Here is a 25,109-nt window from a genome sequence, read left to right as displayed (position 1 = left end):
GGGGGGTCCTGGCACCGATGCAGGCCACTGCAGCTGAGGACACGGGATCTGTCCTGAGAGCAGGAGTGTGTGTCAGAGCGGCTGTGGGTCTGGACGGCCCGTGGGCCTACCGGGCAAGGATTCTGGGCAGAGGTGACTTTGCAGCCTGATTTCCAGGCTTCTGGGCCTCAGGAACATGCCCTGGAGCGGGAGTGGCAGGCCAGCAACCTCCAGGCTCAGCGCAGCGCCCTCAGGAGCCACTCCCACGGGGTGCAGGAGGAAGAGGCAGCTGACCAGGCCAGCTGTGAGCAGGGAAATCAGTGCTCAATCAAGTTTGGGGCCCTGATTGCCTGGGACCAGCACCTAATTACCACATGGGACTGCAGGTGACAGGATGTTCCATTTCCTCACAGTGACTGAAATAGCCATAAGACCTGCTAGACTCCCTGAGGCCAGCAGGGGAGATGTCTCCTCACTGACCATGGGGAACCAAGTCACCTGTGACCCTCGCGCCACCTGTGCCGGTTACAGGGCCTGTACCTGATTCCTATGCCTCAGCTGGGATCCAGCAGTGGATCCCCGAGTAGCTGCCCGAGGACCCTGGTGCCCACCTGGGGAGAGGACAGGGACGCAGGGCCTCCCCAGAGCCTCCTTGGCCCCAGAGCCAACGCCTCCGGAGCTCCCTTCTGCCACTGTACATGGCAGAACTGTGTCCACTCATGGGGAGGCCCGGGCCCAGCCTTCCAACAGGCGCGATACAGCTGTGGTCTGGCCCCACTGAACAGCTCGCTGAGTGCCAGTCCCTCGGAGGGAAGACCCTCGAGCTGCCCGCTGCTGCCCTACATTGTTTTTATTATAATGTTGTAGGAATATGAACAAATGCAAAGCCACAGCCTCCTCGCCCCATAAAATCAGAATAAACCAAACCCATTTACAAATTAAACACAAATAAAACTGCAAAACCAATAAAATTTAAATTTGCAGTATTAAGTTTACAGGGCAGATGTTTCCCAGAGACAGCGCCGGGCACGGGCAGGGCTGGGAGGGAGGACCTACCTGCTGCTGCCCAGGAGCCAGTGCTCGTCAGCCTGCCGCTCTGGCACAGGGGCGTGTGGCCTCCAGCCCTGTTGACAGCACGGCTTCGTTCCTTGTGATCACACCTTACACTTGACCCGGGGCCATCCTGGGGGGCATTTTATAGCGGGTTCCTGATAATGTGCTGAAGCTCTGCTCTCTCTGTGCGTGAGGACAGCTGGCCTTCAGCGTGACAGGACACCGCTTTAAACAGCAGTAATCCAATTACTGCAGAGACTGGGGACAGAGAGGAGATCTCCACTGCGTGTTTGCTGCTGCACTCACGGCTAATGAGCTGCTCGAGGCTCAGGGCGGGGGAGGCAGGAGCCCACCAGGGCCTGCGGCCAGCCTGCCCCACGAGTGCCATGCTGGGCCCCACCTCTTCCTGTTGGGATCCACGTGGGTTTCCAGGAGCACTGTGAAAGCATCCATGTGTGCACACAGGGGCTTGCACACCCCACACACCCGTGTGAGCGCACACACGAACCCTTCCCTCTCATACTCTGGCTGCCAATCTTGAAGGTGAGGCCCCTGCAGAACACACAGGTGCTCCTCATTTACTCCAGGTGTAGGTCAGCACTCTCTGGGAGGGTCAGCAGAGAGGACTGTCAGCCCCCGGACTGGCCCCAGGCTATGGCACACCCCAAATGGTTGCAAAAGCTTGAAGAACACACCCAGGTGTCAGGGACCACAGGCCTCGCGTGGGAGAGGCCACGAGGCTCAGCACAGAGCAGTGTCTGGGTGGTCAGAGGTCTGTGGACAGGGCAGGCCTGGCCGCCCCACTGTCCCGGAGCTCCCTGCTCCTGCTAGCCAGCAGCACTGGCTCTGCTGCTCCAGCACTGTGCCTGCGCAGTCACCCCGGATGCTCAGGGCGAGGGCGCGGACTGGTGTAGGTGCGGCCCACCACCAGGGACCCGGCTCACTTTGCTGAATTGGTGGAGTGGCCTGCCCTTTCTCCTGGAGTCTGGGCAGCCCAGGAGACAGGGCCTGGGGTGGGCAGAGAGGAACAGGAAGGGGCAGGGCGGGCCCCTCAGGTGCTCCACGGGCCCTGCTTGCTGATGGCTGGTGCGCGGAGGCCTGGTGCCCAGGTGTGGTCCTGAAGAGGCGGGGCCGGTGCCTCACGCACAGGGGACGGAGACTTCTCCGTTGGCACCCAGATAATTAGAGGTTGTCAGGACTCTGTTGGAGGAAGGGGAAGTCCCAGTCCAGCAGCTCAGGCCACCCCTCCTGAAGACCTCAAAGGCGAGCTTCCCTCCCTTCTGACGGCCCCGGTGCCAGGCGGGAGGTGGGCAGCGCCTCCTGGCTGTCCAGGGGCAGCTCTGTGTGAGAGGAAACCCTTGGGCTCAGGGACCTGCTGTCGTGGACAGGAGCGTCCAATTGGGGGCTCCCGAGGAGGAGTGTGGGGGCCTCAGCTCCTGTCACTGGAGGGTGCTGGGGAAGTGCCTGAGGACAGCCTTCACAGGAGGCCTGGTGACAGCCCTGTCCCTGTACCCCAGGTGCAGGGACACAGGCCTCTGGCGGGCTGAGCGGTGGCCAGCAGTGGCTGGGCAGCAGCTCTGTGGTGGGTCTGCTCTGGCAGCATGAGTGTGCCCCTCCCTCCAGGACTCCAGTGGGGCCCTGTCCTTGAGCACTCACCGGTGCTGCTGGGGGGTCCACCCGCCCTGCCCAGGTATGTGTGGGTGGGCCTGCCCACGGGAGCTGTCCCCCTCCAGATGTAGTTCGCACCCTGCTCTTCTAGGTGTCCTTTGTCCTTGGAGAGCCTCTGCCCACCATCTGCCTGTCCCTCCCGTGGCCACAGAGTCTGTCCCCGACTCCACTCGAGGTGCCAACTGTGGTGGCAACTTGACCAGGGACCGAGCAAGTCCAGGTCCCCTCCCTCCGGCTCCTTCTCGTCTCTTGCTGGCAGTACTCACTGGGGTCTGCCATCGGGTGCCAGGTCTTCACCTGCCAGGTCTTGGACCTCGAGGGTGTAGCTGCTGGGCTCTCAACCGGGGGCACCCGTGTCCACGCAGAGGGCTCTGGGGCAGCGACGGGAGCGAGCTGCCCACAGAGCCGGGGAGGCCCTGCCAGGAGCCCCACGGTGCAGAGACGCCATGCAGGGCTGTCAGCAAGCCCGAGGGTGTGAGCTGTGGGTGTGCAGACACATGTGCCCGTGGGGGTTCATGGGTTTGTGTGTGCCTGTGCCTGTGTGTGACTGTGGTGTGGTTGTGGTGGGCGTGAGTGTGTGCCTGTGTGTGCGTGTGTGTGCATGCAGACTCCCCGGAGAGCAGGGCTGTGTGCAGGGTTCCTGATGAGGCTCTGGGGAAGCGTGGCCGGTGGAAAGGGCAACAGCAGGACCTCCCTGAGCCCTGGGCCGTGGCTCCTGTCCGAGGCCAGGACTGGCAGAACCGTGCATTTCACCTCGAGGCCCACTGCTGGGCCCGCCCTTCCTGGGCTTCCTGCCCTCTGCACGGCCGGGCCTCTCAGTGGGGATGTGGGACATGTGAGACCCCGGCCCCTGACCTCTGCATGCTGAGGAGCCTCCTGGTTGTCACACAGCCCAGTTGTGGCCATGTGTGCCCAGAGGCTGGCCACCAGCCACCATCACTCAGGCTCCCGGGAAGCTTCGTCAGCTCCTGGGGACGTCCCTCTCCTGCCCTGAGAGCTGCAGAGACATGAGGCCCGAGGCGGGGCCTGGGAGCCGTGCCCGGTGAAGTGAAGTTGTGAGATGGGGCATGAAAAGCCCCTTTGTCCCCGGGACGTGGTGGCCCGGCACTGAGCCTCCCACCGCCTCCAGCAGGAAGTGGGCTGGGCTGGGCGGTAGAGCCCTCGGGGGCAAACAGAAGGACTTGTGTGCTCGGCGCCGGGCACTGTGTCCTCGCAGCGCTGGCTCTGGGCACACCCAGGCCTGGGACGGGCAGGGCCAGTGACTCTGCTTGTCCATTCATTCCGCAAATGGTTCCATGTGCCTACTGCCAGCCACAGGGCCCCAGGGGCCTTCCTGTGTGTGTGCGTGTGCCTGGTGTGCACCGTGTGGAGGGAGCACAGGCGTGAGCATGCAGGGCTTGCACCTGTGTGAGTGGCTACACGTGTGTCTGTGTTTATGTGTGCACATGCGTGCTTGTGTATATACGTGTGTCTATGTACATGCCTGAACATGTTTGCCTGTGGACGATGCGTGTGTGCAGTGTGTGGCCACCATGCCGGCCACAGCGTAGTTGGCCTCCTCCCCCTGACCTAAGGCCTTCGGGACCCACCCTCCTCTGCCTCCCTTGTCACCAACATGGGGGCTGTCCCTGGGGCTCTCCCTGGGGCCAGCAGGACACAGCCTGTGAGGGAGCAGCCAGAGGGACAGGCTCAGCAGCCCCTGTGTGTGGGCAGGTGACCTGCCTCTGGTGGCATAGGGGCCTGGCTGCATGCGGTAGTGAGGAGCCGGGGCCCAGCAAGGAAGGCCCTGTGGGGCTCTCAGGATGCTCCTAGCTGCAGGTCTCCCCAGCCTCTGCCTGCATCTTCAGCCCTTGGTCTGAGCAGCCCAAGTGCCTCCCACCTCCACCTTGCCTGACCCAGAGGGCTGAGAGGGGCACTGGGGCGCTGGCCTGCTGAGCCTCGTGCTGTCTGCCAGCTCCCGGGGAGGACCCTCTCAGAGGGAGAGCCCTGGCTTGAGGTCCCCAGCTGCCATGAGGTAGCGTGAGATCTGAACCCAAGCCCCAGTGTTGGGGGCTTGCTGTCTGAGCAGGCCAGGCACACGCACACACACGGAAGTCACCACGTGCCCTCGAACAGGCCAGGACCAGCTTGCTGGACCAGTGCTACTGTGCTGCCTGGGCTGGCCCTGGCCTGGGCTGGATGCCCCAGCGCCCTGCTCTGTGGTAGCAGGTGGTGCTGAGCCTGGGCCCTCCTGCCCACCTCTTGAGAGGGCCAGGACCTGCTCCCGCTCTCGGGGCCGCATGGCTGACTTGGGCCCAGGCACACTGTGAAGTCACCCATCTGAGAGCCTCTGGGTGGCTCCTGGGGACACCTGGGAGCACACAGTGGGGCTCTTCCAGGCCACAGCCAGCCCCTTCCCTGCCGCCGCTCAGCGGTCGAGGCCAGGCATGCTGCCCCGTTCCCGTGTGTCGAATGTCTCAGGCACGACTTGTAGGTCGCATGGGGTGGGAGGTGTGTTGATCCGTGGTGATTCTTGGCTTCAGCCTTGTGATGGGTTGGTGTCTGAGAAGGTTTTTGTGCCGTCTCTTACTGTCATCCAGAGTGGCACAGGAGCGATGGCCAGGTGGCTGCTGTGACTTATCCATGAGCAATGAGCAGCCAGGAGAATGTGTGTGGCCCCAGCGCTCCTTGCCCCCGGCCACCATGCTGGGGTTGGTGGGAGCCCGGGGGCATGGCAGGCCGGCTGCCCAGGGCTTGAGGGCACAGCCTGGGTGGCCACTGTTCCCTTGGGTCCCTCTCCCAGAGCTCTGCAGGGGCGGCAGTCCACACAGCCCCAGCCTGACCCCTCTGGGGACCCTGCTCTGACACCTGTCTGCCATTCACTAAGGGACCCTGCCTATCTGTGGTCATCCTGGCCGCCACCACCATCCGGGACACCGCAGCAGAGCACCTTGGCTGGCAGTTCAGACTCCTCAGCTCTGGAGCCTGGAGGACCAAGGTCAAGTGCCAGCAGGGCCGGGTCTGGGAGGCTCTCCGTGGCTTGCAGGGCGTCCTCTCCCCGTGTCCTCCCCAGGCGGTGGTTCTGGGAAGCGCTCCCTGGTGTCTCTGACAAGGACACCAACCTTGTCAGGTCAGGGCCCACCCAGGACTTCACCTGACCTCAGCTGCTTTCCCAAGGCCCCATCTCCAAGTGCGAGGCTCGGGGGGCACCGTCCGTGAACTTGTGCTCAGGGCTTAGCAGTGGCCTGGGGCGGAGCCAGCCTGTGACCTGGCTTTGGGACCACTTGCCTCACTGACTGGGGTATCAGCATGCCTTGGGGTGGGCTGGGCGGGCAGCACGTCCTCCCCAGGGTCCCATGCTGTGTCCACGGCAGTCACAACAGATTGATCCCAGGACTCCCGTCCACTGTGATCCTCCTGGTCCATCAGAACTGGCAGGAGGGGTGGCCACTCCAGCTGGGGGCCTCCCTTATCTGTTTAGCTGACTGTCCCCAGCCTCCAGATCATCCTCCTCTGGAATGACCCCCAGACTCAGTCCTTGCTGGGTGAGACCTCTCCTGAGAACCTCCAGGGCCAGCTGTGGGGCCCCAGACACAGTGGCCATGTGACACTGAGGGCTGCTTGCCACAGTATTAAGGATGTCAACCCAGAAACAGCAGGCCCTGGCCATCCCTGCCACAAGAGCCCTGTGCACCTGCTCAGGGCAGGGCTGGGAGGCCGGCTGGGAGGCCGGCTGGCCGGCCCTCTGGAGGACGCCACTTCTGAGAGCGTGCCCTCGGCCCATGCACGTGCACCGCTGCTGCCCTGGTGGCCACCCTTCTGCTGCTTGGGAGAAAGTTCACTGAGCATGGATCCTGCACAACTGCAGCTCTAGTGGGTGCCAATCAGGAATCTGCGGTTTGTCTTTTCTAAAAGAAAAAGTTGAGGGAGCCCAGGAGCTGGGGTGTGGTGAGATGGCTGGAGCAGGGCTGGGTGGGTGCTGAGGTCCCCTCTGCCTGGGCAGGGAAGGTCTCGCAGCCTGCGCCTTGGGAGGGTGGCAGAGGGACCCTCCCACCTGCAGGTGGCAGAGCTGCAGCTGACACCTGGCTCTCTGCACCTCTGGGGCCACAAGGCCCATCAAAGCATGGTTCGAGGGGGAGGTGGAGGTGACCACCTGTGTCCTGGCACCCGGTGACATAGATCTCCAGCCTATTCTGAGGTGGTGGACTGAGGGGGTGGGCCACAGGACGTGGAAGTCCACGCAGGGCCACGCGGGTGGGGAGAAGCACGTCAGGAGCTGTGGTTGCTTCTGCGTTTGGCGCAGGGCACCTGTTTCAGCAGGAACCCCTGGGACAGAGGGGTGGCCCTCCTGGGCTCGGGGCCTTGCACCGGTGCTTTTTTTTTAAATATAAACTTATAAGTTTTCTCCATTTTTTGGCATGGGGGTTGAAGTTGGGTGGAATCCCGTGTACACCAGGGCCCGTGTTCACTGCTTACCTGCATCCAAGTCACCCCTGGCAGGTGGCTGGCACCCCACCTGATGCCGGCTGTCCTTGCTCTGAGCCACGTTTGAGAGTGCAGCTCAGGCCACCGGCAGCGCCCTGGGAGGAGGGAGCGTTTTCTCCAACCTGAGACGTCACTGTAGTTGGCTGGAAGTTTCTGGATGGAAGAGTGCGAGCTTGGGGTCTCCTCCCCTGTGCCCTGCTCTGGGGCGTCTGTCACAGAGCAGCCCCCCTACAGACACAATCCAGGCTGGGTCTGCAGGGAAGAGAGGGTGCAGGTCCCCTGGGGGTGGGAGAAGTTGACTGGGGCCCGACAGCCTGTCTCACGGGAGCCAGCTGCCCCCGCCTGCCGCCTGGCCTCCACCAGCACCCACCCTGCCTTGTCCAGTGGCCACACCTGGGACTGAGGCCCTCTGGTCCTGGAGCCTTAGCCACTGGGGCAGGAGTGGCCCTGGGCTCAGCCCAGGGTGTGCAGGGGAGAGGCCGGGGGCCAGGGCTTGGCTGCTGTCAAAGCCACCACTTCCTGTGAGGCCTCACTCCTAGCACGGAGCCCAGCTCAGTACCTCCTGTGGACGGCCACCGTGGGTGCATCTGTGGAGTGCCTGCCCAGGGAGCCCTCCACCCTTCCCTAACAGAGGAGAGAGTGATGCTGTTCAGTGGAGCTGCCCCCAGAACCCTGGGTTAGGACCTGCTGGTCAGTGCCTCATGGCCGCAGAGCCTGGCTGGGGATCCAGCCCCAAACCAGGAGGGGGGTCTGGCTGGCCTCCCTGCCGACTGTCCCTGGGCAGCACTCCTGGAGCTGCCCCCATGGCTTCTCTGTGACACCCAGGTGCCAAGCACCATGGCCAGGGTCCAGCCCCGGGGACACCCCATGCGGGTGGGCAGCACTGACCGCCTCCTCTCTCCGCAGCGCGCATCATCAAGACAAAGCAGTGGTGTGAGATGCTGCCCTGCCTGGAGGGGGAAGGCTGCGACCTGCTGATCAACCGGTCAGGCTGGACGTGCACACAGCCCGGCGGGCGGATAAAGACCACCACGGTACGTGCCTCGTCCTCGTGTGCGGGCGTCGGGGGTGGGGAGCATCTGAGATGCCAGAGCCCAGGGGACGTGGCTGTGGAAGTGTGGCTATGACAGGACAGGTGGCAGCCAGTGGCTCTTTTCCTGGGCAGAGGCCACCGGCACTATCTCCTCCCCACCTCACTCTGGGGCCAAGGCCCTGGCAACCCGTCCCTGATCATGGTCACAGGGTGCACATGGAGGCCAAGCAGCTGGAAATGGAACCACCAGAAGGCTGGTCAGTGGAGGGTGACAGGTCACCCAGGCCACCACTGTTGGTGAGGGCTTCCCGCCTTCTGGGTCTGGAGTGGCATGGGTCCAGAACCTCCTGACCAGGGTGAGCTCTGCAGCCCACCTGGGGCCAAGGGGACATTCCAAAGAGTCAGGACTGGGAAGGGACGTTGTCCGAGTTCTCCAGATGTGGCACAGGGGCCACCTACAGACCCTGAGCACGCTGAGGGCAGCAGCTCCGTCCCACCTTCCCTCTGAACAGGTGGCCAGTGGACTCCTCTCTAGAGCTCCTGCTCACTAGGTCCCCAGAGCTGCTCTGCCCAGAGGTGGCTGGGAGCAAATGACTCTGGTCGTTCGTGGATGGTTCTTTGACATTTCTCCTCTGAGATCAACTGCCCAGCACACACCTGGGCACTGTGGGCAGCTTCCCCACTAGGTAGGGCTGAGGCCACAGAGCCCAAGTCCAGGTGGGTGTGGCCCTGGGTGCCAGAAGGCAGGTTCACAGGGTGTGACCTCCATCTCTCCCCCCCTGTCCGGCTCCTCCTCGCGCATGTCAAGGGCTGAGGACCCCAGCCGCTGTTGTGACCTCCCTGACCCAGGCCCCATTCCCTGAGGTCAGGGAGGTCTTTGGCTCTGAGGAAGGATCTGGAAAGCCCCACAGGTGTCCAGGACTCTTCTGGGGACTGCACCTGGCAGGGGGCTGCAGCCACTCAGACTAGACCACAGGAGCGTCTCCCCTTTCCTGCATGGGACGGAAGCCGGATGGGCTCTTCTATGTGTTCTAGGGGCCGTTTGGTGTGGACACTCTGGGCACAGCCATGACCACCTGGTTCCATCGGCTGGGCAGGTACACAGGGTCTGAGCACAGTTTGAGGCTGTAAAGCCACAGTGTCCCACTGCAGCCTGACGACCAGCCCTCAGCAAGCTGGGAGGGCAGTGCTCAGGTCCAGCAGTGGCTCTGAGGCCTCCCGCGTGGGTGGGAAGTGCACTTGGCCTTGAAGGCAGCCTGGGTACCAGCCTGGGCACAGCTGTCAGGAAGAGCACTGACCGCCAGGGGCTCGGGCCTCCCCAGGGCACGAACAGGACAGCAGAGGACTGTCCTCGGGAAGACGCAGGGGTTTGCCTGCGGGGAGCAGGAGCCCTGCAGATGTAACCACACCTGGAGCCCAGGGTGACCTCTGGGCCCTTGGCAGACAGAGGCCTGGAGGTGAAGGACCCCGTGGTGTCCAGACCCTGTCCTGAGGCATGGAGGGCATGGACATGCTCCCCTCCCTCCTGGCCTCAGTTTCACCATCATGAGCCTTGTCAAGGTGGCCAAGCATTCTGGGGTGTGACTGGAGGCCAAGCCTGATCCGCAAGGCCAGTGTGGGCTGGGAACAGCCCCCGGGTAGCCACGGGTGAGGGCTAGCTCTCCTCCCCTCCCCTCCGTCCCCTCTCCCCTCCTGTCCCCAACGTGGAAGCTGCTAGGGGCACTAATTATTGTGATGAGACTCATGAGACATAAAATCCTGAGTGGCACTGGGCATGCTCACAGGGTGAGCACCCACTTGTCTAGTTTCAAAACACCATCTTCCCCTGAAGTAGCCCTTCCCCATGAGCTGGCCAGCCTCTGAGCATGGCCCACTGCCCGGGACCTGCAGCCCCCACTTGGCAACTCCAAATACGTTCATCCATAAAGCCCCCAGTGCGAGGGACCCACCCTGGGGGTGGGGTGACAGCGGCCCAGCACGTCAGGACCCTGGGCAAAGCCCCAGTGGGTGGGCTTGGTGGTGGTTTCCCTCCCTGGCCTCGGGTGCGACCTCTGCAGGGTCAACCGGTTGCAGAGGGAAAATGCTGGGGACCTGCGTCTCTGCTGGACAGGGCAGGACCTGGCCCTGGCCCTGCTTTCCTGAAGAGGGTGCTGCAGGCATTGAGGAGCAGCCCTGGGCGGTGCTGGGTGCCAAGTGGCCTGGGGTGACTTCAGATGCTCCTCGCAAGGGGCACACCATCCTGCCAGGGCTAGGCCACGTTACGTGGGGCTCCCCACCCCGGGAGTCACACCGCAGGGGTGGAGCCCGTGTCCCGTGGGTGCCCAGGGGCGACTGCGTCCTCATGTCTTCGCTGTGGTCACATGGGGATGGGACCGGCCTGCCTGCCTCCTGCGTGCCCCTCCCAGTCCTTCTGAACCGAGTTTTTGAACCAACTCGTCGACAGCAAGTCCCCACTTGTCTCCCTGCCGTGGACGGAGCCAGTGTGGCCACTAGCACGGCCAGAGATGGGCCTCCCTGAGTGGTGGGCTTCCCTGGGAGGGGGTGAGCACCCATTCCTAGAGGGTGGCACATGGAGGAGGGCCACACGCCAGGGACACTGAGCAGGTACAAACATCCTTACCACCAGCAGCAACAGCTGCACTGTCCAGTGCTGAATTTACTCACGGAAGGAGTGGACAGTGCTGGCTCTCATTCCTTTGGCCACACAGGCCTGAGCTTCCGTCAGAGAAGAGGTGTTTGGACACCTTAAGTGGCTGTGGGTGGCCAGGAAGCCAGGGAGAGGGGGCTCACACCTGCCAGGCTGCCCCACGCCAAGCTGGCCCGGGCTCGGCGTGAGACGGTGTCTGTCAGCTCGGGAGCCTGAGACTCTTCCAGCTGCCCCTTGGTAGATGCATCTGGGGGCCTCCTCCCTCCCCTGAGGGCCTCTGGATACCAGCAGGGACATGGCAGGTGCAGGTGCTGTCCAGGAGCAGGTGAGGGCGAGTGGGTGGGGGAAGGGTGCCACGACCCCAGCTCTCCAGGTCCTTCACTCCTGGAGGCCCAGGCTCCCCACACGGTGACAGGCCCTGAAGTGGGGAGCAGGTGCACGGGCTCCAGGCCACCTTCCTCTGGCTGGGACCAAGCATCACGTCCCCAGTGCTGAGCTCCGCTTGGCATGGGCCCAGGATCCCAGGGTAGGGATCTCGTTGGGTGGCGTGGGCGGTGGCCAGGGTACAGGTGGACCTGGCAATCTGCCAGCCGTCTCCTGCGTCCCCGGGAGTGCAGAAGCCCAGCTCCTCCTGGGATCTCTGGCCTCTGGCCATCGGTTTTTAAGCTTTTTAACGGTTGAGCTCTTGAGCCAGACTCAGAGCCGGAGCTTGTCATTCTAGCTCCATGGTGGCTTCCTGACCCTACAGGGGTAAATTAACACCCTGGGTTCCACAGGTCACCAGAAATTGGCTTTCTGATATGAGGGTTTTCTCATCAATTGGCTTCAGGAGGCCCCATGACTACGTGGTGGCCACTAACTCCATCCCAGGGCTGTTCCTGGGGTAGACCCTCCTCCTGCCAGTGCCCACCCCACGGGCGGCACCTCCTCGTGTCACCTCACTGTGAAGCACCCGGCCCCACAGTGTGTCCCTGCTGCCTTCACTCCTTTGTCCCCAGAGTGGGCTGCTCAAAGCTGGCCCTGGCCCTGGGCCCCTGCAGCCCTCCTGAGGCTACGCCAGGCCGCGGGACGGGTGGATTAACGGATGGGCTGCGCCGGCCCACACAGGCTGAAGCTGGCACTTCCAAGATCATTCTCTCTTAAAGTGCCGGCCGTAACCCCATTAGTGGGTCGTGGGCATGATTTAGTGGCTCATGCTCAGCGTTTAAGAGGAAGAAATGGAATCAAAATATCAGAGAGCTCCCAGGTCACCAGGGCAGATGCCACTGAATGGAGCACGTGCAACACATCCCCCGAGGTGTGCTGTCCTTGTAGGTTCTGGGAAAGTGGGGAATCCGCTGTCCTTGGTGGACTCAGGAGACAAACTGGCCTCTGGGGCAGTTCTGTAGCCCCTGCCTCTTGGCCTGGCGTAGCCCTGTGGACACCTGTCCACCTGGGGCAAGGTGAGTGGTGGGCCCTGCAGGTTCTCCCCAGGGTGGGAGCAGCCTCCTCCCCTTGCACCCGACTATGGTTCCTGCCCCTGGAACAGGCCTTAGGCAGTCCCGTCCTCAGTTCTGCTGTGGCTTCTGCAGCCCCCACCAGCAGGGATCACAGAGGGGACCGGAAGGGAGAGGAGGGACCCAGGTGCAGAGACTTGTGGCTGGGGCTGCAGCGGCAGGTGTTAGTGTCAGAAATATTCCAATCACTGTTTATCTTGCACATTTCTGTAAGTTCATGGATGGCAAGATGCCGGACGGTCAACCAGACCATTGCCTATCTCAGAATAAACCGGCTAGGTTGGAATCCATCCTTCAAATTAGCAATGAAGCACCGAGCACGCCGCCCCAGGCCAGAGTCCCCAGGGATAGCAGACCCCAGCTACCTCTGAGCATGGGTGGGCCAGGACATCAGATGCGGCAGGTCCAGGGTGGGCACTGAGGTGTGGTGTGGAGGGTCATCCCAGGGTCTCTGTTAGACCCCAGGCATCTGGTACAGGTCTGCTGGATGCCCGACGGCCAGCCAGCAGCGGCCACAACACAGGTAACTCACTCTTTCCCCTCATCCTGCCTTGGGTGGGAGGCTGGGAGGGCCAGGCAGCCTGGTCGCCAGCCTCCTGGGTGCCCTGGGGACGAGATGCCTCATGTACCTTAACACCGTCTGTAAAGGGTTTCCCTATCAGTTGTTGGTTGTCAAGATCTCGGGGACAGCGTCTCCTATATCCGTCCCCGCAGCCCTGCTCGGGAAGTGAAGCCAGCCTCAGCAGTAAGGACCCCTGTTCCTGGTCACATGGCTGGCTGTTCCAGCAGACACTTGCCACATCCACCCACTGCGTGGGACAGCACCCACCCCACCCAGAAACCATGCCCCTGGAGCTTGGGGAAGGTGTCGATCCCAGGACAGACACTTGGAGTGAACGGTACCGTGATGTCTCTTCATTCTAAGATCCTGAGGAAGCACATTGTCAGGTGGCTCCTCCGCTAACAGAGCCTCGGGAAGTGGACAGAGGTCCCTGCCCCAGAGCCTGCAGCAGGAGCGAGGCGTTAGCATGTGGCCCTCTGGCCGCCGGGGTCCCCAGGCCCAGCACTTGCACAGGCAGAAGGGTGGAACAACAACGACCTGCTCACGGGAGCGTGGATTCCCAGAAAGGCCATCGTGGGAACTCTGGCAAAGGCTTGCAGCAGGCCCCCAGCTCAAAAGGGCCAGATGTCCGGCTGCCCTCTTCTGCCCCAGGGAGACTGCTGTGAGGCACAGGATGTGCTGGGGGGACGGGACCTGCTCCTGCCAGCAGAAGTCAGCAGAGAGGAGACCAAAGAAAGCAGGTGGTCTGGAAGGAACCACTGGGGGCTGCAGTGGAGGAGAGCTGACCACGGAGAGCACTGTGCTGGACCTGCCCCAGACTCTCTACCCTCAGGCTCCTCTGAGTGTGGGCTGGGTGAAAGGCTGCGTGAGAAACCCCAGAGCTTCTGTACTACACACCTGGCCGCAGCGCCCTGGGCACCCCATGGAACTGGACACACCTGGCCATAGCGCCCTGGGCACCTCGTGGGACTGGACACACCTGGCCACAGCACCCCGGGCACCCCGTGGGACTGGACACACCTGGCCACAGCGCCCTGGGCACCCCGTGGGACTGGACACACCTGGCCATAGCACCCTGGGCACCCCAGAGGACTGGACATGGGACTTGCCACAGTCTTAGGATTGGACCCTGCGGCACCAACACAGTTGTGCACCGGGAGCTTGTAGAAAGCAGGAGACAGGGCGGAAATAGACAGCCTGGGTGTGAGAACACTCAGCAGCCAGAGGGCTGGATCAGGAGACAGGCGGGCGGCTGGGCTCCCATACCAGAGTCCTGTGGCTACAGGAGGGGTGGCTTAAGACAGCAGACTGTCTTAGGGTCCTGAAGCCTGGAAGCCCAGGGTCAGATGGCCACAGCCAGGTTCCCTCTGGTGTCCTTGACATGTGGCCAGAGGACTCCAGGCTCTGCCTCCATCTCTGTGTGACCTCCTGGTTCAAACCTCCCTCTCCTTTCTCTGGGAAGATGCTTAGGGCCCAGTCAGTCCGGATGGTTCCATCTGCAGACGCCTGGCCTCCTCTGGAAAGACCCTGGCTCTGGGGGGTCAGGCCCGGGTTCTGGGTGTTTGCATGTGGGTCTCGGGAGACACCATGCCGCCTGCTGAGCCTACGACCCACACCAAACCCGCGGTGCTGGGGTGGGGCCAGAGCCCACTGTGAAGCCTGCCCACTGCCACTCAGCTCCCTGGTGCACAGCCCCAGACACCAGTGGACAGCAAAGGGTGCCTAATGGAGGAGAGAGAGAAAAACAGAACCCCAGGAACAGGAACAGGGAAACAGAAACCATGAGGGACAGAAGAAAAGGCATCACAAGGTGCAGAACAAGGCCAGCACCACCGTCCTCCAGGGGCGAGGAGTGAGGCTAGGAGGCAAGAAGAGGAGCTGGGCAAGGGTGGCCACAGGGCCTTTGCTCTTCGGGTGGAGATGGTGCCTGCTCCCCTTCCCCTGGACTCTCTGCCACCCTGTGACTTGATGGATCAGCTAACAGGTGTGGTTGTCAGCACTGGGGCTGTAGGCTACTCCTGGCCAGGCTGCCTGAGCCCCACTGAGAAGGTCTGCTGCCCAAGGCACCATGCTGGAGGCTCAGGGAGACTGGCCCCATAGTCCAGCCCTGGAGGACCTGCTAAGCCCAGCCCAGCCCAGGTGCCCAGGACACAGGTGGCCATCCTTATGCCCAGCCCACGTCCTGGACGCACAGACAGAAACCAAGGCCTGCCTGAGGCCACTGCCTCTGGACCCTCTGCTGCAGGGCAGTGGACCCCCACAGGGGGCCGCTGGGAGGAGCAGCGAGAGGCCCTCTGGAGCCTTGTGCACACACACGTGCAGGTGTGTGTGCATGTCCGTGTCACACCTGTGTGAATGTGCTGGGGAGACGCAGGGCTTTGTAAAGCCCAGCGGGGTGTGAGGAAGGTCAAGTTGGAGAGGTCTGTCGGAAAGCCAGGGAGAACTTTTTTTAAAAAAAGAAATGGGAAATAAGAAAGGGGAAAAATAGATAATTACAAGATCGATTCAGGAGGTCTAAAGAATAGAAGACCCAAAAATAGAGAAAAATGAAGGAGAAATTATCAAAGGACTATTTTCTAAAAACATTTCCGGAACTGGAGGACGTGGCCTTCCTGTGGGAGGGTACTCACAAGCCCAGGTGGAGGAAGAAAGCCCCTCCGAAGGCTTTCAGCATGACATTTGAGGCCACTGGGGATAAAAAAAAATAATAATCCAAAAAACTCAGAGGGAAAAACTAGGTCATGCACCAGGATTCAGGCCTCGGACTCCACTGCTGCTCAGCAGGGTCTCTCCAGCCAGGAATCAGCAGTCAGGTGCTCCAGAGCCTGGTGCTCCAGGTCCAGTGCTCCATAGCCCAGTGCTCCAGGACCAGGTGCTCAGGACCAGGTGCTCCAGACCCAGTGCTCAGGACCAGGTGCTCCATAGCCCGGTGCTCCAGAGCCTAGTGCTCCAGGACCAGTGCTCCATAGCCCAGTGTTCCAGGACCAGGTGCTCCAGAGCCTAGTGCTCCAGACCCAGTGCTTCAGATCCTAGATGCTCCAGGCCCAGTGCTCCAGGACCACGTGCTCCAGAGCCTGGTGCTCCAGAGCCTGGTGCTCCAGGTCCAGTGCTCCATAGCCCAGTGTTCCAGGACCAGGTGCTCCAGAGCCTAGTGCTCCAGACCGAGTGCTTCAGATCCTAGGTGCTCCAGAGCCTGGTGCTCCAGAGCCTAGTGCTCCAGGACCAGTGCTCCAGGACCAGGTGCTCCAGACCTAGGTGCTCCAGTTCCAGGTGCTCCAAAGCCTAGTGCTCCAGACCCAGTGCTTCAGATCCCAGGTGCTCCAAGCCTAGTGCTCCAGGACCAGGTGCCCCAGGCCCAGTGCTCCAGGACCAGGTGCTCCAGAGCCCAGGTGCTCAAGTGCCCAATGTTCCAGAGCCCATGTGCTCCAGGATCAGGTGTTCCAGGACCAGGTGCTCTAGGACCAGTGTTCCAGAGCCCAGGTGCTCAAGCCCAGGTGCTCCAGGCCCAGTTACTCCAAGCCCAGGTGGTCCAGCCCAGATGCTCAAGGGCCCAGGTGCTCAAGTGCCGAGGTGCTCAAGCCCAGGTGCTCCAGGCCCAGGTGCTCCAGGACCTAGGTGTTCCAGATCACAGGTTCTCCAGATCCCAGGTGTTCCAATGCCTAAGTTTTGCAGGCCAGGTGCTCCAGGCCCAGGTGATCCAAGCCAGGTGCTCCTGGCCTAAGTGTTTTAGTGACCTGGTGTCTCAGAGTCCAGTGCTCCCGGCCCAGATTTTCCGTCCCCAGGTGTTCCAGGTGTGACTCTGACTTGGAACTCCGAAGCTGCCGGTAGAGTCCTCAGGGTGAAGGGGAGTGTGCTTGATTCTGGGAAGCCCTATGAGAGGCTCGGTGTGTCCCTGTCTCTGGGAGCTAAAGTGCTCGGGAAGATGGGGGCAGGGATGAGGACAAAGGGGCTGAGGACTGGAACCTGGAAGCCGTCCCCTGGGGGTGGCGCCGTGGAGAGGCCCCTGGTGCAGGCTTCTCACGGGGTTTGTGGATGAATTCCAAATGCCTGGGAGGTGAAGGAGTGGCTGGCCACTTGTTTCCCAGTAAAAGCAAATGGAGAAGCCGTCTGTGGGGACTGTGAATGCCTCCGTGGCCCGGTCCCACGTCAGCCTGGCCCTCTCCCGCTGCACACCCAGTCTGCCGAGCACCACGGTTGCTTGTGGAAAAGTCCAGTACCTGGCAGGGTCGGCCCAGCCCCTGCCCTGGGGCAGCCTCTAGGGGTCATCAGCACATCTCCTGGGGGTGGGAGGTGAGGGCTGCCCTGAATTGAAGGGGAGGCAGGAAATTGTGTCCTCTAACCCAGGGCCAAGGCGGCTAGCTCTAGGAGGTCAGGGGCCAGGGTGTCGCCTGGATGAGTGAGGCCCAGCCAGGCAGGTCCAGGAGGTAGGCCTAGGGGCCATGTGGAGGATGCTGGCTCTGAGCCCACTGAGAGCCAAGTCTTGGGGTGTCCCGCTCCAGCTGTGGAGGGTCTGCTGCTGTACCTGCGGGGTCTTGGTCAGAGCAGGAGTGGGGAGACCTGGAAGGTCCGCAGTGTGCTACAGGGCATTGGTGACATGGGTTGGCACAGGCAGGTGTGAGGAGAGGTGGCTGTCAGGGTGGAACTGTGACATCCTTGCCCGACTGCTCCCTGGTGTGCCCATGGTCACTTCACGGTCCCCATGCAGCAGACAGTGAGCTGTGCACCGGCGGCCTCGGTCAGGCTGAGCTCAGAGAAGATGCTGTGGGCCCAGGGCTGAGCAGCCAGCACCTGTGTGGAGGCCCCGAGTCAGGAGGTGGTAATCCTGGAGGGGAGAGGAGAGGTGTCCTGGTGGGGAAATCCATGGCCACTGGGTAGCTGACCTTGAGTGCGTGCCAGGGGCAGGCCGCTGTGGCAGAGCCAGCTGTCTGCCCATCCCACCCTCTCCAGGAGGTCAGCCGGGGTCTGCTTCCCCTCCTCTCCTCACTGCCTGGCATTCCCAGGCCCGTGGGAACCCCAGGAGTCCCCTAGCCTGTGGGATGGCGGCTGGACTTCTGAGCCTCCCCACTCTTGGCCTCCACATGGCCCTCCCTGTCTGTCACTGGGAAACTCTGTGGCCGTCTCCTGCTCTGGAGGCCTGGGCTCCCTGGCCCTGGCGTCCCCAGACACGGTGCCAGGTGCCACTTCCTCCATGTCCTGAGTGGCACTGCCCACCTGCTCTCGCTCCCCTCGGCCATCTGGGTGATGTCCGCCACCCTCCTCCACTCTCTTGGCCGGGCCTGGGCCATCCTACCCCTGAGGACTAGGAGCAGTGGCTCTGTTCCCTCACGGAGGAAATGTGGCTTCCCCGTCCATTTGAGGAGCCCAGAGCCAGCTGTGGCCCCTGCAGACAGGCCAGGGGCTGCTCTGGAGGTGTCGTGGGCATGTGCCTCGCTGTCCAGTGAGCATCCAGACATGAGAGACCTTCATCACAGACCTCGACGCTCAGCCGCTGTCGTGCTTCTTGCTCTGAAAACCAGTAAGAGAAAGTTGATTCTGGCTTGACCGAGGTGGCGTGGGGTCGCTGACCAAAGTCCAGAGCTAGCCATGACCCTGTGGGTCCTTCTCTCTCCTTCAGCCCTCTGAGGTGTCCTGACCCAGGCAGAGCCCCTCAGCTCTGGGCTGCTTATGAGCCATGACCCTGAGTGCAGCCAGCAGCGGGTGGGTTTGCTACCTGCACAGAAGTCCATGGAGCCTGGGCCTCCCCCTGGGGCACCTGGCCCCGCTGGAGGGCCAGCCTCGGCTCATGACCCGAGCCCCTCTGGGCTGGCCTCTGCGTCCCAACAGCACATAGCCTCATGGAGGGCAGCTGTAACAGAGACAGTGACAGAGGACACATTAGGGTCCTGGGCTGGTCAGCTACCCAGGCAGCCACGCTACCTCACCACCGTCACCTCTGCCTGGGGACCTCACCGTCACCTCTGCCTGGGGACTGTGAAGCAGGCCGGCGAAGCCAGCAGCTGCCTTGGAAAGTGGGCCTCGGGCATCTGTGCTCCGGGCAGCACGGGGCCTTCTCTGTCCACGTGGGCAGGTCCACAGGAAGGTGGGGGCGTGCAGATGCCAGAGCTGGGGCTCTAGCAGTCCTCCCTCAGAACCCAGAAGGAGCAGGCTGGAAAGAGCAGCACCATGCCATCAGCTCCAGGGCCGTGTGTGCCACGTGACGAACACCGCCGCAGGCAGTGGGCCCCGAGGAGGGCACTGTGTGACCTACTTCTGCATCTCTGCCTGAGGAGGGGCTGAGGAACTGCCTCAGTGACTAGGTGGGAGTCCAGCTGCGGATTTTCCCCTTCCGCGGCCACCAGCCTCTCTGAGTGCACCCTGGGCACCTTCGTTCCTGGGCCTGTTCCGCTCCCCTGGGCCCCTGGACCTGATGCCAGACCTGTGGGGGCTGCAGGAAGCTGCTGCTTGAGATGAGATGGATGCTTCCTGTCCACTCGGAGCTCTCCACGGGGAGCAGCGGGCAACTCTGCCTCTGGCCACCTGGACCACAGCGAAGAGACTGCCGTCCAGTCTCCCCTGAGATCCCACAGTGCCGCAGGGGTCCTGGCAGAGCAGAGACTGCAGACAGCGGGAGGAGCAGGTGACGGGAGGAGGGAGGCTGAACAGCAGGAGCGCTGGCCACAGGCCAGGAGGGAGGAGAACCGCGCAGGACATCCAGAGCAGGAGGCCAGGAGCGCGCCCCTCGCACCACTCGCCGGGAGCTGGGATGGCAGCGCGCCCGGATAGCGCGGCACCTCGATCGATCGGAATTCTCTCTGAATGTGACGTCCTTGGGAGGACAAAGCAGACTGAGGATTAAGAAGTGGCCTGAGAGGCAAGGCAGGCGGTGGGTGCTTGGCGCGAGGGACCCCGTACCTGCACCCTAACTAATCTTTGCTCAGCACAATGAAAAACACCAAGCCATTCCTCTGATCCCTGTCTGCAATCCATTCTGTGTGGTTTTAAATCACCACTATTCATCATCACAATAATAGCTGGACATTTTAATAGATTTCGTGTGTAAACAAAAACGTCTATGGCGGGCGCCCGTCATCTGGTATTGTAAGCAGTGACATTCTTCATTTTCTCAGCAGAAATGAGCCCAGAAACAAAAGATTGGTTTGACCATGCTCACATCACTTCTGTGGACACTTTTGGTAATCGGAGACATTATATGCTGATCGCTATTTACAGTAATTGTGCCGCATTAGTCTCAATTTTCCTTAAAGCAGTTGTTCTGTGAATTGTCTTAAATGTGTAAGTGGCAAATGGTGGAAATTCAAGGAAGCTGGCCCAGTGGGGGTGGGAACGAGGCTGTCACAATCCATGGCTTGGGGCAAGCCTACCATGAGGGGGCCAACACAGGGGACCAGCAGCCTGCCCAGCGACTGGACGTCCATCCGCAGGTGGCGTTGAGAAGGTTTGCAGGAGGCTGGCTGTCAGAAGGGCTCCTGGGAAGTTGGAGCTCTGGGCCCTGCACCACGGGCAGCTGGGTCGAAGGTCAGCCTGTCCACAGACACCCCACTTCAGCCCGCATCCCACAGGTGCAGCCAGGAGACCCAGGGCTTGCTGTCCGGGAGCCTGGTGCTGGGGAACCTGGGGCCACCAGAGAAGAAGGCAGGTTTCCGGTGTCCTTCCCTGGGGGTTCTGAGGACTCACGGTGCTGAAGTAGTGACGGGGTGGGGATGGGCCTGGCCGGCCACCCCAGGGTGTGACGTGAGGCCACCACAGGTTCCTCTGCTGTTTCTGACAACCCTGCCTGGATGTGGGCTTCCCCCGAGGAAGGCTGTGGAAGGCAGTCCCAGAATGTTCCAGAAATCTGCTCTGAGTCCTCCCCCAGCCCCCGGGGTTGCCCTCTGTCACACCCAGGCCTCCCGGCACACAGTGGAGTCAGGCGCCCAGGTGGAGACCCTCCGGCCAGGGCCTCTGGGCCACTGCCCCTGGAAGCCAGACCCAGAACCAGGGGCCAGTCTACCCGGGCAGCTGTCCTTACCCAGGACGGTGGGCAGCGCCCCCTGATGGGGATGTGGTCAGGGCTCTTGAGCGAGTTTTCCTCCTGTACTTTGCTGTGTCCTTCTAACCTCGCAGGTGAAACTGCTTAGGGATTTATTCTTTTATAAAGGACGGAAGTAAACTGTACACCCTTCCCGGCTGAACTGGGAAGACTAAGCCCAGGTACGTAAGAGGGGAAGTTAGCCTGTCCCTCATGCCCAGGTTCCCGTCTGTCTGTCATGGCGTCTGCAGCCAGTGTGTCCAGAGGTGCCCCCAGCCAGATCTGCAGGCCAAGACACAGCCTGCAGGAGGAGGGCCCCTGACCACCCTTCCCGGCAGCCTCCGAGTTCCGCAGTGGAATGAAATACAGCATTTGGCAGAGACATTTGGTAAAGATCAGTCTTTAAAAATGAAATAGAAGAAATTCTGTCTCCATCCAAGTTACTTTAAATGTCAGCTCCCCATTAAGCCCCAGACGCAGGTGATGCAGGCCGGGAGGTGGCCTCCCGTGCTCCCCTTTCCTTCTTCTCCCGGGGAGCCCACCCCTGCAGGGAGCCTGGGTCTCAAGCTCAGTGCGGCCTCTGAGGTGGCCCCTGCTGGACCTTCCGGGGTGGGACAGGTTCTAGGGCTGTACCATGGTCCCGATGGCACTTCCTGGTCCCATCTGATTGTGCCCCCGCCTGGAGGAGTGGCCGTCCTTCTGCATTCCTGGGGAGGTGACCCTGTGGAAGCGCTCAGCTCCCGAGCTCCAGTCTCCCTGTCTGGAGGAGGGACGGTGCCCCAGGCTGGCCTAGCTGGCTCTCAGGACGGAGGGGGGGAAAGTGATGGAGAAGCAAGGCCTGAGATTGGAGGAGGTCTCTGTGGGGAGGGTCTGGCCTTCCTCCTGGGCGGGCCTCCCGAGGGCACATCAGCTTGGAGCACGGCCACCTGCCTCTGCCGGGCAGCTCCTGCCCCTCCCGCCATGGCCACCGTGCAGCAGGGAGAGCCGGTGACGTCACTGCAGTCCGACGTGTTCCGTTCTGACTGGGTCTGCCCTGCACGTCTAGGCCTGGCCCCAGGTAGCTCTGGGTTCCCGCAGGACACACGGACAGCTGATGGGTGAGGTTTCGGAGATGAGGGCCAGATGAGGGCATCGTGGCCACCTCTTCATGGCCAGGCCACTGTGCAGAGCGGACAGGCTTCTCTCGGGTCTGGAGAGAGGGGGCGGGCTCCTGGGCGAGCCTCTGGAGGAGTGGCCAGCTGTGGGCTTCTGCGTCAGGAGGGCGGCACGCCCAGTTGCTCTCCTCGGCCTCTGCCAAGCTCCCCACTTCGAAGGTGTCCTGGACACAAGAACCGCCAACAGAGTCAGGACCTCAGGAGGGAGGCGCAGCGTGCGCTGCCCACAGGAGCAGCACCCAGGCATGGCCTCTGAACCCGGCCGTGAGGACTCGCTGCCCGTGCCTGGGCCCGAGGACCAGGAGGAGGGCAGGACGCCCTCAGGCACGGGGCCTGTGCTCTTCCATTCGGTTCTCTGATCCCCAAAGAGCATAAAACTCCCGAGCGTCGACAGGAACGTGACCTCCCAGGGGGGAAGAGCCATCGCCGGGGCCGCCTCCTCTGGTGGAAGCCTGTGGGGCATCATGGGAAGACAGGGCCTCGGCTGTCCCCAGTCCCTGGCAGCCCCTGGCCATCCTGGGGAGGGCGGGACCCTGCACCCACTGGAGGCATCCAGCCAGCCTTGGTGGATCCCAGGCCGACTTCGACCTCTGCCTGCTTAGAGGGCATCGCGGCCAAAGCTGGCGGGAGCCTGAGGGATGGGAGCGCAGCCTCGGGCGGAGGCACTGTGCGGAGGACCGAGGGCAGAGGCAGCCCTGGAAGCAGCCCCTTGCAGGATGGGACGATGGCCTTGGGAGACGCCGCCGTGAGGCCAAGATGGCGGTGACGACGCAGGAGCCAGGACCAAGAACCTGGGGAGCTGCTGACTGGAGGCACCTGGGGTGCTGGGGAGACGCCAGGCCAGGACAAGGACACCGGAACCCAGGCAACCCGGACGAGGACTGGGAGCCTCAGGTAACAGAAGTGTCACCGCAGGAGACCCAACAGTGATGTGGGGCCAAGCCTGGGAAACTGGGAAGGATCGGAACCCAGGCTGTAGGCCCAGGGACAGGGCAGGTGTCCACCCTGAGGGTCCTGTGCGTCCAGGGAGCCGCGATGGCAGGGACAGAGGGATGACAGCTGAGAGAGGTACCGCGGAAGACCTCCCCGAGTTCCCCCCACGGAAGGAGAGCTCAGGGACAAAGAGAAGGCGCCCGCGTCTCACATCTCACTCGGCATCTGTGAATCTTATCAAGTTCTTTTGTTTCAGATTTTTAAAATTTCTTCATTTATCTTTCTTGGTGCCTTATAATTACACTAACAGTGGGATTCATTATGCCGTATTCTTACGTGCACACAATATCATTTGATCAGTCTCCTTCCCCAGCATCTCTCCTGGTCCTCCCTCCTCCCTCCCCGAGCCCACTGGCTCTGCTCTCCCAATCTCTCTTCTATCATTATTATTGTTATTTTAATTAGTGCATTGTAATTATGCATATGTGAATCCTTGGGGTATATCTGTACATAGACATAGCATAATTTGAACATCTTGGGATTTGAAGGGAATCTGGGTAATAACTCTCCAGGGTTACTGGAGAAAAGTAGTGTGGACCCAGGAGCAGGCCCTGGAGAGCCGGCAAAGGACAAGCCAACTGAGCTCCGAGACTGGGCCAGGAGGACAGAGGGAGGGTCTCCTCAGGGATGTGGTGAAAAGCAGTTTGAGTGGCGGACCCGGGCCTATTTCTAGTTGTTTGGACAAAAGGAATAAATTGGAAGGATTAGCGAGGATTTAGAGAGTGCGCCATCTGCATACTTTTCCTGAAAAAGTACCTAAGAGACACGCTCAAGTCCGTGAAGAGAGACATCAAAGTCAGGCGCTGCGGATTGGAAAGTTCACTCCTAAGAAGATCAGTGGTCACCACTGATACCAGCTCAGTGGAGGGCTACGACGATCCTGCGACTCTGGCCGAAGGGCGGATATGGAATCCACCACCCCTGAAGCAGGGCACTCGGTGGACAGGAGGGTCATGTCCTGCACCAACCGCCTGGCGGCGACCTCGGGTGAATTAATGGACTCGGTGGAGAGGGATGGCAGCAGGTTGAGAAGGCCCCTCGTGCGTGTCTCGTTTGGGTCACGGGGAACCATGACAGATTGCGTCCTTAGAGAAACAGGCTTATTATCAGGATAAAAGCCACCACTGAATTCCTGCTCAGGCACGGCAGAGGGAAAAGGAATGGAACTGTGTCTGCAAAGACGGCAGAGCTCGAGAGCTCAGTCTGCAGCAGCCCGGCCCGTGGTGCCCAGGACAGACTTCCAGCAGCAGTGAGGTGACACTAAGTGTGAGGGGGTTGGCCGCCTGTATCAAAAGGCAAGGGTCATCGACTCAAGGGTTCAAAGTTGCCAAGAATGTGCTGCCTTCGATGGGCACGCCTACCAACAGTAAGGTTAAAAGAAATCCTAGTAAACATACCAAATATGCAGTCAGAAGGAAATCAAGAAGTAAAGTGCATTGAATTGACACAGAATGTCACATATGGATACAGCGACTTACCGAAATTATTTATGTGGAGCATGATGATATCACATTTCTTTAGTTGCTGACATTGACACAGAGCAGACACTGTCACAGGTTGATAGCAGTAGCTCACTGATACATGGATACAGAACACAGTGATGTCACATACCGATAGCTCTCTGCTGACACACTGATGATACGTTGCAGTCCAAACGGAAACGAGAGCAGCCGCGGAGTCCCACTCGGCACCCCCTGCCCTGCGCGGCACAGCAGGTGTTACCTAACCCATCACAAGTGAAGCCATCGGAAACGCGGCTTTTCGTTTGGAAGTTAAAGAACTCTCAAATCAGAGGGAAGATCAAGTACACACCACGAGTAGCAGCAATGAAAGCTGTCAGGTGCAGCTCTTAAGAACAAACGCTTCCCAGGTTGAATCTGCGGTTGCATATGGAAACCGGGGCGTGCACGCGGGACGGTTTCCAGCTTACCGTCGTCATTTCTGAAATCTCTATAAAAACGCCCACACGCCGTGTCATGAATTCAGCCTCCCTCGGCAGGGCCCCGGCCTCCTCAGTCACAGGACTACATCTGCACCTGCACCTAAGTTGGG

General features: G+C 61.4%; 1 protein-coding gene across 1 annotated transcript in view; it reads left to right on the top strand.

Moving 5' to 3' along the window:
• Tafa5 (TAFA chemokine like family member 5) overlaps nucleotides 1-25,109 on the top strand; it is a 122,012-nt gene that overhangs the window by 82,818 nt on the left and 14,085 nt on the right. Inside the window, exon 3 of the mRNA XM_026412701.2 lies at nucleotides 8,071-8,198. Within this exon, the coding sequence (XP_026268486.1) occupies nucleotides 8,071-8,198 (128 nt within the window). The remainder of the gene's footprint in view (nucleotides 1-8,070; nucleotides 8,199-25,109) is intronic.

Source organism: Urocitellus parryii, chromosome 5, assembly GCF_045843805.1.
Source record: "Urocitellus parryii isolate mUroPar1 chromosome 5, mUroPar1.hap1, whole genome shotgun sequence".
In the NCBI taxonomy this organism is placed as follows: domain Eukaryota; kingdom Metazoa; phylum Chordata; class Mammalia; order Rodentia; family Sciuridae; genus Urocitellus; species Urocitellus parryii.
The sequence above is the reverse complement of the archived record's forward strand: the minus strand, read 5'-3'. Positions and strand labels throughout refer to the sequence as shown.